General features: G+C 35.2%; 1 protein-coding gene across 1 annotated transcript; it reads right to left on the bottom strand.

Moving 5' to 3' along the window:
• Positions 1–6,274: 6,274 nt before the first annotated feature.
• LOC149776008 (WD repeat-containing protein 74-like) lies at positions 6,275–11,986 on the bottom strand. Its single transcript, XM_089941878.1, has 2 exons — positions 11,402–11,986; positions 6,275–7,756 (listed from the first exon to the last, which is right to left on the bottom strand). Exons 1-2 carry the CDS (start codon positions 11,979–11,981, stop codon positions 7,128–7,130), a joined length of 1,209 nt encoding a protein of 402 aa, XP_089798004.1. The 5' UTR covers positions 11,982–11,986; the 3' UTR covers positions 6,275–7,127.
• Positions 11,987–14,724: the final 2,738 nt, after the last annotated feature.

Raw genomic sequence — 14,724 nt, forward strand, 5'->3', positions numbered from 1 at the left:
AGACAAAGACACTGGTAGAAAGAAATAGATATTGGTAAAGACTGTTAAATAAACAGACATTCATTCTCAGATAAACACAGAGAAAGCATACTGTAACCACACCAGTGGATTCTGCATTGGATAGCTAGAAAATGCATGGTTAAAGAAAATGACAAAACTCTGCTGAGTAGAAATTTCACTAAACATACATATTATTGACAGTGGTAAACTGATCTTTTTATAATGTGGGTTTGCAACTAAGGCAGACATTTATTTAATAACACTCAAGCTATCAAAACCAGCAAACCGTCAATGATGACAATGACAAGCACAGAAACATCACTAGCAAATTAAGAAATATCACTAGCAAATTAAGAAATATCACTAGCAAATTAAGTGCTTTTGAGGTCTGCTGTATTTGAAGCTGACAGTGAACAGATCAATATTGAACTTGTATTAGGTTTAACGTAAAGGTAATTTGATCCAAATATGCCAACAAAATGTCAAATTTGAGAAACGAAAAACTTAAATGCACAATTTAGGAAGATAAAGCCTTCCAAATAAATGTATAATTTAATTCAAGATAAATATAAAACATAAAAGTGCTAATATAAAATATATATAAAATAACAGATTAGTCACTCATGTAAAAATTACGGTTACTTGTATAAAATCCTAAAAGCATGATTTAAACTTTTTGTATAAAACGTATTCCCAATTGCATTCTAAGATTTTCTCTGTTGGAAAGCCCTCATACCATTTCTTCAAGCACTTCGATGCAAATACATATCTCACGTGGTGAAAATTGACAAACTCAACAAGAATCTGCTGCATTGTTACCCCGGTTGAGATTTACCTTGTGTAACTTGTGCCTGAGTCAAATATGCATGTCCAATACGCTACTGGTGCAATACCATTGCATCTCTTCGATTTGTTCTATACGAGGGATGCCACTCTCCAATATTGGCTTTGATATTCTAGAGACTGTGGAGTTTTCATTCCACCTGTTCTGCCAGCTATGACAAACATACTGATTTATATAATATTTTGTTAATATATGGAATCTTCCATGCAAAACAGGCAACTGCAATGAAACTTTGATAGTTCTGTTCTGGACTTTTATTGCCCTTTAGCTAAATGTGATTTGGCAAATAAAAGTAAAGAACACTTTTCCCAGATTATATGATTACAGCATGTTTCTGTAATATCTAGGATATTAAAGGATTGTCAGGTTTAAGTTTCAGCAAGGCTTTTAATGTGGAAAAGGAAATCTAAAAAGATGATTAATTTGTGTTTTGAGTAGTTTGAATGTGATTTTAAAGCTAAATTTAAGTTTTCAGTAATTTCGGCAGTAAGAATTAAGATCAAATCAGTAAGCAGCTGAAGATGGTGCCATGGGGTGTTATAGGCTGAAGATGGTGCCATGGGATGTTATAGGCTGTAGATGGTGCCATGGAGTGTTATAGGCTGAAGATGGTGCCATGGGGTGTTATAGGCTGAAGATGGTGCCATGGGGTGTTATAGGCTGAAGATGGTGCCATGGAGTGTTGTAGGCTCGATATGGTGCCATGGAGTGTTATAGGCTGAAGACGGTGCCATGGGGTGTTATAGGCTTAAGATGGTGCCATGGGGTGTTATAGGCTGAAGATGGTGCCATGGAGTGTTGTAGGCTCGATATGGTGCCATGGAGTGTTACCATGATGGCTCCAACTTTGTCTCCATCATTTGAATTGTGTACATACTGGTACATATAGTTACATTATGAGGCTCTGATTTCATTTAAAGGATTTCTTGAAGATTTGAGTTCGCAAAGGTCAAATATTATTTGGGGATGTTTTTGATAGCCACAGTGGTGATTTGAGAATAGAGAAATTCTCAATATTTCCAAAACTGAATTTTCCTGTTTCTCAGTGTGTACAAATTTGTATACCAACAAACAGATTGAAGTTTGGCTTTTAAATGTATAGGGTTTGGTATTTTGGCTGAAACAATACATCATATGCTGGGGCTAGACGGATTGTAAGGTAGTTTGGCAGAACTGAAGAGCCACAGTTCTGCCAAACTACCTTCAGAGGTTGAAGTTCTAAACGATCAAACAAAGCCCAAGGCCTTGTTAGTATGTCAAGTTTGATTTACAAGCTGATCCACGTACAACATAAAGAAAGACAAGTTTTAAACTTACTAATGACGTGTGTAACTGGAGCAAGACCTTCTGATCTGCTCCCAAATCTGTGTTTGTTACGATTCTTATGACTTTAAGATTTTTTTAATACATTTATCAGTATTCAGTATGTGGAAGAAAAATTAGTTTGTGGTCTAGGATAAGCTCTAAAAATGGGCTTTCCTCCACAACAGGAGTAAGACACCAGTTGAGACTGAACATTGGGTCATCATGAATATGATTGGCAGAAATGCACACAAGTTTTTGAATGCCAAAATTTTGATGCATTTAGCTGCCCTTTTCATAATTTTGTTTATGCTAACCTCAAGTTGATGTGCATCAGTATGCATACTCTTTGTTTTGTAGCTGATCAAAAATTATTCGGCATATAACGAGCAGTACTATGTTGTTAATTTGGATGTCAATTAGTGTGACAGACAATATGATGCCCGAATATATATCCAATTTCTTGTCGATAGTTTTCCAAAAGCTGCTGTCTGCTTTCACTCACAAGTTCATAATTGACAAAATTGGAAATAACGCAATGTATTCAGATCTTTAGACTGAATAGATCATTATGTCAATTGAATATGGTGTTACAAGCTTAATCCAAGTCAAATAAGACTGCTACTATATATACTTTTTTTATGAAAGGTTCTTAAATGAGCACTTCAGTCTGGTTTCAGAATAAACATTTAAGGTCAGATAGTAGGATGTGGGATTCAAAATATCATTGTAGTCTATAATATATCCATTCCATGGTTTTGCAAAACACAACTTGTTAACATTATGGGATGGAATGGTTTGGTGCTTTACAGTTTTGGTATCACTGTTGATTCTCGCCAAGACTGTAAGAACTGTTGCCAGTTCCCCTAAATTTACTGAAAATGTTAAGCAGTGTATTTAGATCTGTGTCAGCTAATTGTTTCAGTGGCTGAGAATGTATATCACCTTAAGTATCCACTGAGCGAGAATTTTAACTCTCCAGATTTGAAATTTAGTAGGACCATTTCTTTCAAGATTTTTTAATCAAAGAAGTTTCCAGAATGATTTTCTTGTAATGAGAAGTTCCTTGAGAATGTTTTGGTCAATGTATTTGATCTTTTTAATATGGTTGTGACCCATCCGTCACATTACTTTAAATGTTTTTATACAGCTGTTTTTATTATTGCTTGTAGTTTTTGTACCATGCTCCATACCAGTTTAGTATGCCTTCCTCATACACTCTCTAATGGTACAATGAGCTTTATCTTGGTACGTACAGCATTTATCCAGGTTCTCAGTTTTTGGATTGGCTTTGAAATGTTGAAAGACCTTTTCCTTTCTATTATTACATCTTGGTTTGTATCATCATACAACTTTTGGCTCACACGTTAAGGAATCACTGTAGATCTTGCATTGTGGTATATCTTTGTAAATAGAAATATCTGATCCATTTTGTTGTCAAAATGATCAACTCTCGGATTTGATTCGCAGAGGGATTGAATGGTTCATCAATCTGTTTTGTTCAATTTTCATCTCTGCCTGAGCCCTTGAGGTATGGGAATATTAGTTTCAAATTCATTGATGGTAACTAACATATAGGTCATCACCAATGTCCCAAGAGAACTCGAGTAAATTAAATGAATTCCAGATATTTTACATCTAAGGATGAGTAGAATCCTGTGGCAGGATGCAGATAGGTATACAACTTATGATTAAAAAGGCAAACAGTGTGCATTGAAACAAAGTCTAACCAAGTTAATGGTTTACTAATCTAATTGTTTGAATTTATCTCAGCTGAGACAAAGTTGTAACTGATGAACAAGCCTCAAGATAACACTAATATAAAGGGAAATAACTGTGATAGTCAGGTAAAGCAAACTGCAGGAGATGTATCCCTTTTCTCACTTTTTATATCACTAAGGATGACATGAATGATACATGAATTCATTACATTACATTACTCAAGGACAAAACAAGTTTTAATAATTTAAATACTATAAAAACTTTTATCAGAATATGTGATCATCAACATGTTTGACTTGTTAACCATATTTCTTTCTGAGAAAATGAGTAAACATGCCTACATTTGACAAAAATCTTGCCAAGCTAAAATGAAATGTCACCTAAACAGGCTTTGTGAGGTGTATTATAAGTAATTCATCTCTTACTCATCTGAACCATGATTTATTTGGTTATCAGTGAGTTATTTCATTGTGCATTGTCCAGTAAACATCAACATTTTCACAGATCAACCTACTCCACCAAACGTTAACCTAAAATGGCCTAAACTTAAGTTTAGGCAAATTATTATAAATTAACTTAATAAGACCACTTCCCAACAGCAACCATATACCATATTTTTAGTACTACCTAAACTGTTGCAATAATTTACATTCTGATTTTACATTTTGTAAACTTTATCCAATCTGACCAAAAATTGTCTGAGTGAAGCAGCACTCTGTGGTTTTATCATCATTAATAATGTAGTACTTAGAAAATAACTTCCTAGAAGTTAACCGTGGTGAGTCCTATGCATGCAACTAGTTATTTCCATCTCTGAGAGTAATGCAGTTTTCAAATATTGTTCTAGCACACAAAAAGCTTTTTTTTATTCTGCAAAAATAACTTCTGTAGGTACACACAATCAAGCAATATATGGCATGATGGAAATTATGTATTTTCACATGTGAGAATTTAGAAATTTAAAAAAATATTTAACATTGAAACAAAAATTATCTCATTTCACACTTGAGGTCTTTGTGAAGATATTACACATTTCAATTTGAGGAAGAAAATTTTATATTTTAAGGGAAACTGGGGCCTGGTTTTTGCACATACAAGGGTATGTATTTATCAACTCAAGACAAGTAACAATCTGAAGTGGTTGTCCCTGTGTGCTATATGTAAAATTACCTACATCTAAAAGACCACTTAAAATCAATACATTATACACAAAAGTGTTCTGACCATTTTCCACTCGTTTCTGTGTAGTATCCACTGATGTACTCCACATTACCCAGGAAATCTCCAGGATTTTTAAGTGTAGTCATGCCTGATCTACAATGTATTTTGGGATATCAAACCTTATGACACATAAAGTTACAGACAGCAGTAAGCCTTTTAAAATGAGAGGTACTCCACAAATGACCAGATTGAATTTGCTCTTGAAGAGGAGTTGAGTGAATGTTACACCTGGTGAGAGAAATAAAACCAAAAGATTGGAGAGTTCACAGAGGTTACAGAACTAGACTCAAAGAGTCTTCCATCATCATGAGCAAATTATGGTCAAATATTCTTTGTGTAACTCAGCCACCAAGAATATTTCATGACAATGTACCAAACTGTAGCTGAATCAATGAAAAATATTGTTTCTAATTTGTTTTGAACACAGTATATCATAAAGTTTTAGAAAGTTCTATTTCTTGCACTGAAATTTATGACGCATTATATGCTAGAGTTTTTCTTATTAAAGTTTTGCGGGGGCCCTGAGTGTCCAAGTCGTCTTAAGCGCTCTTCGTTACGGATCACTGCCATCTCACCTCTGTCTGCAGCGGTTCGAGTCTCGGATTCAGCCAATGTGGGTATGTGAGAAAGTTTGCCAGTAGCTTCTCGTGGGTCGGTGGTTCTTTCCGGGGTTTTCCCGGGTTCTTCCTCCACCATTAATACTGGCGGCCATGTAAAGCCTATCGTGTGCTGAAAAATGGCGTTAAACCCCACATTAACAACAACCAAAGTTTTGCATTTTTTTTAATCTTCGAAATGACTTGTGCTTTACATTTTTGCAGTTATAATCATACATTAATGAATAACAAAAGCTGTACCAAACAACACAGAAAACGCAGTAAATAAAGTTAATCTACTGAATAGAATCCCCTATAAGTCGAGTCCAAATGACAACAACATGGACCCTGATCTGCCATCATATAATGTGCTTGCAGATCAGGGTCTATGCTGTTTATTCTACTGATTACTCCAATCAAACTGCATAGATTCAGATCTGCTGGCACATTATGCAGTGGCAGATCTGAGTGCAGCTGTGGCTGGACTGGACTTGAAAGCAAGTATATGTGACTGAATGCACTGTTTGCAGTGTCGCTTGACTGGTAGTAGGGATGACAATAAATACTGAAGAAGACAAAGAAAAGAAAATGTACTTGATACCTTTATTGACATTGATGAATTTTCAAATTCTATTCAAATACATGTACATGCAAATCCATTCCATTAAAAAAATTTGCCATTCATTTCAGCTCAAGTGTTTTCTATTATTTATAAAATAGTCCATCTAATTTATAAACTATTTCTGAAATTAAAGAGGATTAAAGAGGAAATTAAAGAAGATTAAAGAAGAAATTAAAGAGGATTACACCATTAAACTTATGATTGAGAAAAGTTTTAAAAAAATTGATACAAATTTACTGCATGTCCTTGTTTCTCATCAAAATTTAATTGCATTATTTACCAAAATTTATAAAACATCTACACACTACACAATAGCTCAAATGATGCCAAAAGTAAGAGTAGGTGGTTTAAAGAAATTTTTGTCTGCAACATCAACCTGATGTATACTGTTGTGCAATGTGAGGTGTGACCAATTCTTGTCAACCTCAGCTTCTTTTCAAGCAGTGCCTCATATGATATGAGAAAAAGGAGAAACGGGAAAATGTTACTACAAAGTTGTTAAGCAGAGACGTGAAAATATATAATTTAAAGTAGTTCATGTACAACACATTGCCACGTACATATTTATTTACATGGTTAAAAATTTCTTTGAATATTTATAGGCAGTAAACTAAACTCAACCATTTACAAATGTAATGTCACAGCCTAAAAACTAACCATGTATAATTTATTAATATCTAAAAAAATATGAAGAGGCTTTGAATTTTTTTTATTCAGCTTTGCATAATTTCTTGTGCTGAATTTTTTCTTGTTTTTGTACAAAGAACATTTTATGGCAACAATAAGTCTTCTGGCATATTTTGCAAATCTTGGGGAAGTTTTAAACTGATTTATTTGTTTTCTTATTCTGCTTTAACTTTTTCCTTTCTGTTGAATCCTCTTTTTCAGCAGTCTTTCTCTTCACTGTCATCAAAGTTTCATTTTCATATGTTTGCCTTTTTTGTTTTCTAATGGTTTTAGTTTGAACAACTTTCAATTTGTTCCAGACAGCTTCTTCCCCGTCATCTTCTTCATCAACTCCCTCTTCTCCATTCTCCTTCAAAATGCCAGACTCTTTTTCCTCACCTTGTCCTTCATCTTCTTGTGATAATTGAGATGCAAAGATTAGACAGTTCAATCTTGATTTAAGATAAAATTTATGCATAAGCTGCTTTGTATTTATATCATAAATGCGAAGAAATCGGTCGAGTCCACATGAAGCAACAAGGGGTTCTGATGAGTGGCACTGAACTGCACGAATTCCGCCTGCAAATCCTTTGAATATATGAACCACTTGGCCTTTACGAAGATCAATGAGTGCCATTTTCCCCTGTGTGTTGGAGACAATTACCTGATCATCTCTGTTTGGCCGTAGAGAAAGAGCTGTGAGAGGGTACTCATCAAACTGGATATCCATTACTGGTCTCCGCTGTGGTGTACTGGGATCATAAACACGCACTTGATGGTGGCCTGTAAGGATCAAGCATATGATAATGTTTAGAGGTTACATATGGTCATAAAGACAAGCAATCATTATATTTATATCTTTCAACTGGATCTTTGGGGACATTTTGCCATCTGCCTTCAAAAACTGTTAGATGATTTTGTTTAAGAAAAATATGACAGAAACAAAACTTTTAAAACTGCTTTATCATTTCCTTTTTATTTAAAAAATGGAAATTAAAGGTGTGTGTGTGTGTGATTAGGATTTTTAACGTAGCTTCAACAATTTTTCAGTCATATCGCTACAATGTCTGCAGTGCGGCAGTTTATAGTGATGTCTAGCACTGGGGCATCATGCCGCAGACATGGAGCATGATGTCCCACCCAGTAACATTATCCTGACACCAGGCCGACCAGTCCTAAAACTAACCTCTTAATGCTGAGCGCCTAGCAAGGCAGATGTTAGTACCATTTTTGTTAGTCTTTGGTATGACTCTGCCGGGGTTCGAACCCATAACCTCCCGCTTCTGAGGCAGACGCTCTAACCACTAGGCCACCGGTGCAATCCAGGGAATTAAAGGTAATGTTACAATGACAAATTTGCCCATGGATGGTGGTCATTCAACCTGTGTCATGTCCAAGTTTCTCTTCGCCCTGAAATGAGTCCATGACTCAGAACATAATTAGTAAGGAACTTTCTTTTTGTATAGCACATAACACTTTCACTTGTAACATTTAAATAAAGGCAAAAGGTCTTGCTATGTTAAGTCAGTCTGGCAGCAAATAAGTAAAATGCAATGCTTAACTAGATATTCAAACATGTTGCTGTTTTCATGTTTTACCTGAGCACCTTATAAAAGGTTTACTGCAATAATGTAAGTGTCCAAGGAAAATATTAAAGCACCCTGCAGACAAAGTTAAGATGGAAAAACTGTCAAAGCAAATATGATCACCTCATTTTTTAAAATTACTAATGTGTTATGTAATACCACTATTTCCCTTCATCCCTTTATAATGTAGTGTATCCCCTAACTGGAGGGTGTGGAACATAGCATCCCCATCTCTCTGGTTCATAGGTGCAAGACTTAAATTAAATGAGGGCAAGAATGAAACTTATATCATGCTTTTGTATGGTAAAGCAAAATAATAAATGTAAATATTTTTTTTAAAGACTAAATTGTGTAGCCATATGGAAAATTCAAAGCCAACCTAGATTCACACACTAAATACACTACAAAATGACCCTAGATAGCCATAAAACAAATTTCCAACAAATTACAGTCAGTACAAAATACACAAAACTAGCCCAAAACTAAAAAAACTAGCCCCAAACTACTCACAACTGTCTGGGAATGAGAATATGTCAAACTGTGGTATCACATGTCAGCACATGGATCACACACTGACAATGCACTGAGGATTGCATGGATCACCCACTGACAATGCACTGAGGATTGCATGGATCACCCACTGACAATGCACTGAGGATTGCATGGATCACCCACTGACAATGCACTGAGGATTGCATGGATCACACACTGACAATGCACTGAGGATTGCATGGATCACCCACTGACAATGCACTGAGGATTGCATGGATCACCCACTGACAATGCACTGAGGATTGCATGGATCACCCACTGACAATGCACTGAGGATTGCATGGATCACACACTGACAATGCACTGAGGATTGCATGGATGACACACTGACAATGCACTGAGGATTGCATGGATCACACACTGACAATGCCCTGAGGATTGCAAATTTATGGTTTTACTATTTGTCTACATCAGAGGTCTTGCTAGAATTTTAAAACTAGAATTCCAGGACTACCATTCTGATAAAAATAGGAGTCCCACCAGCAGTCCCCTCCCATAAAGCTATGCAAACTAGAAGAACTAATGGTTGCCATTGAGTTTATTTTCTGCATTCTTTATAACAATGACACACAGCTCTTGTTTGTTCATCAGAGTGAGACTGAATTTTGTCAATCCAAGGAAGGTCTTATTCCAAACACTATGCTAGGCACAATAATGTAAGTTAAAGTTGTTTATTTGATGTACCCTTATAAATAACCACATGTACACCTCTGGGTTTTTCGGCCTTTGATTTCAATATCTGTAAATATCAGTACATTTTCTCACCCTGCTGCCAGTCAAAGTCTTTGAACTTGACAACCAGCTTTTGCATCATCTTCTTTTAATGTACTTTTATATGGCAACATGTACATCAAGGGGTCTTTCAGTCACTGAATCTGTCATTGTAAATATCAGCACAGCTAACTGATCAACACATTTTCCCACTAAGCAGGTGGCTGAAGCAGGACTGGCAAGTCTTTGAATTTTCCCGCCCACCTATTAAATGTGTATGGAAGACTCCTGCCTAAGTGATTTATTGTGCCCAGATACAAATCTGGCATCCAAATACACATGATTAACCATTTAGGTATTGATTAAATAGTATTTGCTTCCCTGCTTTTTTCTCTCTCCTATTTTCATAATTATGAGTCAAGTCAGAAAACAACCTTGACCTTAAAGCACTTCTTGCAAATTCCACAACACAGCATCGTCCCATACATTTCTTACCTACATAATTGTATTTTAAAGCCAAATCTTTATTAACGTAATTCCTAGACTTTGCTTTACATGAATTGTATATTTTTCTGAATATATATGCCAAATGGTTTATGAAAAAAGACAATTTATAAAACTGGTGACTTACCAGACACTGCAATGTTTGTCATGATTATTTCCCCATTACTGGTTCACTTATAGTTTCAAACTAATTTTATGATGAAATAGTGTATAAGAGGCAGTTAAGATATCCAGATCACTGACTCTGTTCTTAAAGCACAAAACTGCTATTTACATACTATTGTTAAAGTTTTGAAACACAAGTTTTTTATCATCAAGGACAACATGCGGAAATCGAGCAGCGATAGTTGCCATTGTAACTTATTCAAGAAAGTGTTAATTGTCAATCAGCTATTAAAACACATGCCTGTGCAAGTGCAAGAGTTTGTCAAAGTAATTAATATCAGCACTAGCTAGTTAATGACTTGATGAATACATTTTGCTACAAAATAACACTATAGCTATCCTGGCTATGGCATGGGGGCATCTCAAAAACTAGGGTAGGTCAATGTACATGTACCTTTAAAAAATCAATGGGTGAAGTTGTTTTCACTGTACTAACAGAAGCTGAAGTTTAATTTTTATAGGTGACTTAGTTGCCCACTTTGCCCGGCAGCATGAACCTTGCATGTAAGTATTTGTCAGCAAAATGTCTTCAATCCATTTTAAAAACCATACAGTTTTCAAATTTTAGATCAACAATAATGCAGAATTTCTTAATAACTAAGGCAAGTGACTGAAAGGAAACATCTTAGACTTATGGACACCGTTTCGAAGACTCAGATCATAGACTTGGGATGATCTCTATATGGGAATGTGAACTGTTATTTAGAAAATCTGTCATTATTGATGAACGAAAACGCTTATGACAAAAAACCTACTTTTCAATAATTTCTTAATGTACAACTCCATTAAAAAAATAAAAAATTCCAAATATTATTAAGGTGAATTTTCCTGGGCTTTTCTATATGGTTTTTTTATAGTTGTGAGTAGTTTTGGGCTAAGTTTGAGGTATTCCGTGCTGCAGACAATTTACCTGTACATGTTACGACTTTTTTGCTTCCAGGCAAGAACTCCAAATCCAGAATCCAAATTGGCACACGAAGATTCAACCAGTCATTCTTCACATTTTTGGCATGAAAAATTGGTTTATCTGGTACATTCACGTCCCAAATCTTTAAATCATTTTCCTTTCCTCCAGTTCCAATAATATTTCCTTGTGACTTGTCTTGAGCCATTTTGCATAGGCCCTGTCCTGCGTTAATTTCTGATGTGATTTCATCACCTTTCCACACCCTTACAACTCCTGATTCAACGGCTGTGATGAAATTTTCATTCAATTTTGCCATACTTTTCAACTTCCCTTCCCCACACTGAAATTTGTAATTCTCTGAAAATGATTTGTTTTGAATACAATAAATCATGATTTCGTGATTTTTTAAACCAACACATATTTCTGATTCATTTTCATTGTTCCAGCACATTGCACATATCTCCTTCTCTCTATCAGCCTTCTCCAACGAATTCAAATTATCCCAATAGCTTTTGACGATGTTGATTCCTTTTAATAACCCTGTCTCCGAGCCCACATACACGTTGTAAATGTGCGCTGCCATCTTGTTTGTACGGAATATATACGATATTTTCGTTTTGATTTTTACTTAGACGAAAAACACAAAGGTATTCCGAAATAAATTTCCACGAGTTTCGACCAATCGAAAGGAACAAAATTACTTGTCTCGGTGTGGCAATTTGGCGGCAACATCAGAAGAAGGAATTTATTCTAAAATTCATTAACTGTGAAAAACATTTTGCGTTTTCCAAAATTTATCACGTATATCTAGTCAGATCATATTGTACAGTTACACATAAAAACAAAACCTCTCGCAAGACACCAGATCGAATCACATCTTAAACTTTAATTTTTAAGTATATTTGAGCGTGACGGATGCAGTTTTAGTCTTTGAAATTACAAAAGAAAAGATCATTAGTAGCTTTGTCAGATCAAAATAAAAAATGTATTTATTGACGATGGAAGTTTATTAGCCACAATATAGTGTTTGATGTAGATGAATCTGGTTGGCTATTCAGCTAGACTATGAAGAAAGACACCGCGACAAAACATAGTAGGTTGCCACAAAAATGGGGTTTCCACATGTGACTCTCTTTCAGCAGTTTTTGTTATGATAAATAAGCGATAAGAGAAAATGATCTTAACTTTGATGGCAGTGATAACATTTGTTATGATAATATGTATTTGTTCTGATGGATGTAATTAGGTGTTCCGTGTTGTCTTCCTTACAAAGACGTCCTAGTGCAATGAATGACTCGATCTCTACTGAGTATTTGTATTCATAGTATGTTTTGATCGAAAATTAATCCCATTGTATTTGATTTCCATAATCATGTCAGATGTTTTGATTAAGAGATCGTTGGTAATACCTTTAGAATATTTATGATTAGTATTGCAAAACTTGAATGCATGAATGATGAAGACCATCTTTTCACCACAGCTGAATAAGGGAAATAGTCCCAGTATTAGTTAAAATAATAAGGCATGTCAAGAATTGATTTGACTAAGTTGTCAATTAACATGCAACAGCATAACACTAGTGAGCAGATTAAGCTGTCACTGCATATTATTCACACAGAAATTAAACCAAGATGAATATGTTGGTAACAAGTAACGAGAGTTTTGTCTTTGCCAGTTATCGATTTCTATGTTCTGTTACTGATATTTTTCAAGTGAAGTAATTAACAAACCACTCCTTAGCAATCTACCCTAATCCACTGTATGACTTAGTTGTAGATATCCCTTTAGGCAAACTTTGAAAAAAAAACTACATGATGATATTTTTAAATCTGTAACTTGCATGGATGAAGCTTTGTTTTAATGTCGTATTCCTGGGTATTATCATCTCACCCTACTATGAATGACATATATGCTGGTGCATAATGCCCTTGCAGATCTGGATCTGCCTTGTTTTATTCTAATTATTGGAAATAAACCAACAGACCATCGGAAACACATTATGCACCCACAAAGCTGAGACTACCAGTGCATTGTTGTTTTTGCTCTATTACCGAAGGAAAAAAGGTATTGTATTCTGACACAGTATCCACCATCAGCATTGACTCCAGATATCAGTGCGACTTGTGGATTTTACCTCATTGGGACTCTGTAGTGAGAACTCGGGTACTATATCACTTTCACATTGGATTGATATAAAAGCACAGGAGGGTGTTGGTGAATTAAACTTTAAAGTCCAAAAGTGGTCTACTTGTTTAGCATCACATTGCCTTACAAGCATTAAACATTAGAGAATTGCAAAACTTGTAGATTTTTATGAATTTAAGCAAATTTTGCTTTTGTTCATACTGATTCTTTGTAATTCTCAATTGACCATGTTACAGAATGGGACATTTTTAAGTTAATTATTAGGGCTTGAAAATTCAGGTGGTCCAAGGTCCAGGACCAGTTATTTTAGCCTGAAACAGGTCATGTCAGCAGCAGTAGCCCATTGGAACTTGAATATTTCTTGTTTGTATATTTATGAAAATGTATTTTTTGATCCTAAAAATGTCTGAAAAGAGTCATAAATGTGCACTAATGCATACAGAAGTTGATCGGTAGTGGGAGATAAGTAGTGTAAAATATTAATGAAAATTGCAAATTTACGCTGATCACCAGTCAGAGCTTGATCTTTATGACTCAAACACTTGTAAGTTCTCAACCAGCTAAAACTAAACATAAATAGTATCAGTGTACCTTATGTACTAGATGTTACACATTTTTATAAGTATTGATTTACTGGTGGAAGGAAAGATTCCATCATAGAATTTTTCTGCTATATTTTGTTTTGCACTGAAGAGATTTAAACATCCCAGGTCTGAAAGGATTGCAATTTCAATACAAATAAACATCTGGCTTTCCATGATCACTGTTGAAATACTTGGCCATAGGTTGAGTACGATGAAAAATGTTTTTTTGGGTCTTTTTCCTCATTATGAATGACATACCCAGAGTCAGCCGGTCGTTCAAATGCCTTATTCAGAGACATGGCCTATTTTATAAATACTCCTTAATAGCACATGAAATGAGCTGAGAACATAAAACTTGTGTCAGAAAGGTTAGCGTTAATAAATAAACCGTCCTATCTCAATCAAGACCCTGATTGCCTGAGCATTTACCCAGTTGAGTGCACAACCGGTTGTTCGCCATGTCATAGGGATCAGAACAAGTTGATTTCTGTCCTGAGACCATTGCACACTGACTGCTTTCTTCTGATAAAACATGCACTTGACATGTACCCTTCAGACTCCAAGGAAAAGCACATTTGACAACAAAAATGTAAAAAC

The sequence above is a fragment of the Sinohyriopsis cumingii genome, chromosome 18 (genome assembly GCF_028554795.1).
Source record: "Sinohyriopsis cumingii isolate HCF-2022 chromosome 18, ASM2855479v2, whole genome shotgun sequence".
In the NCBI taxonomy this organism is placed as follows: domain Eukaryota; kingdom Metazoa; phylum Mollusca; class Bivalvia; order Unionida; family Unionidae; genus Sinohyriopsis; species Sinohyriopsis cumingii.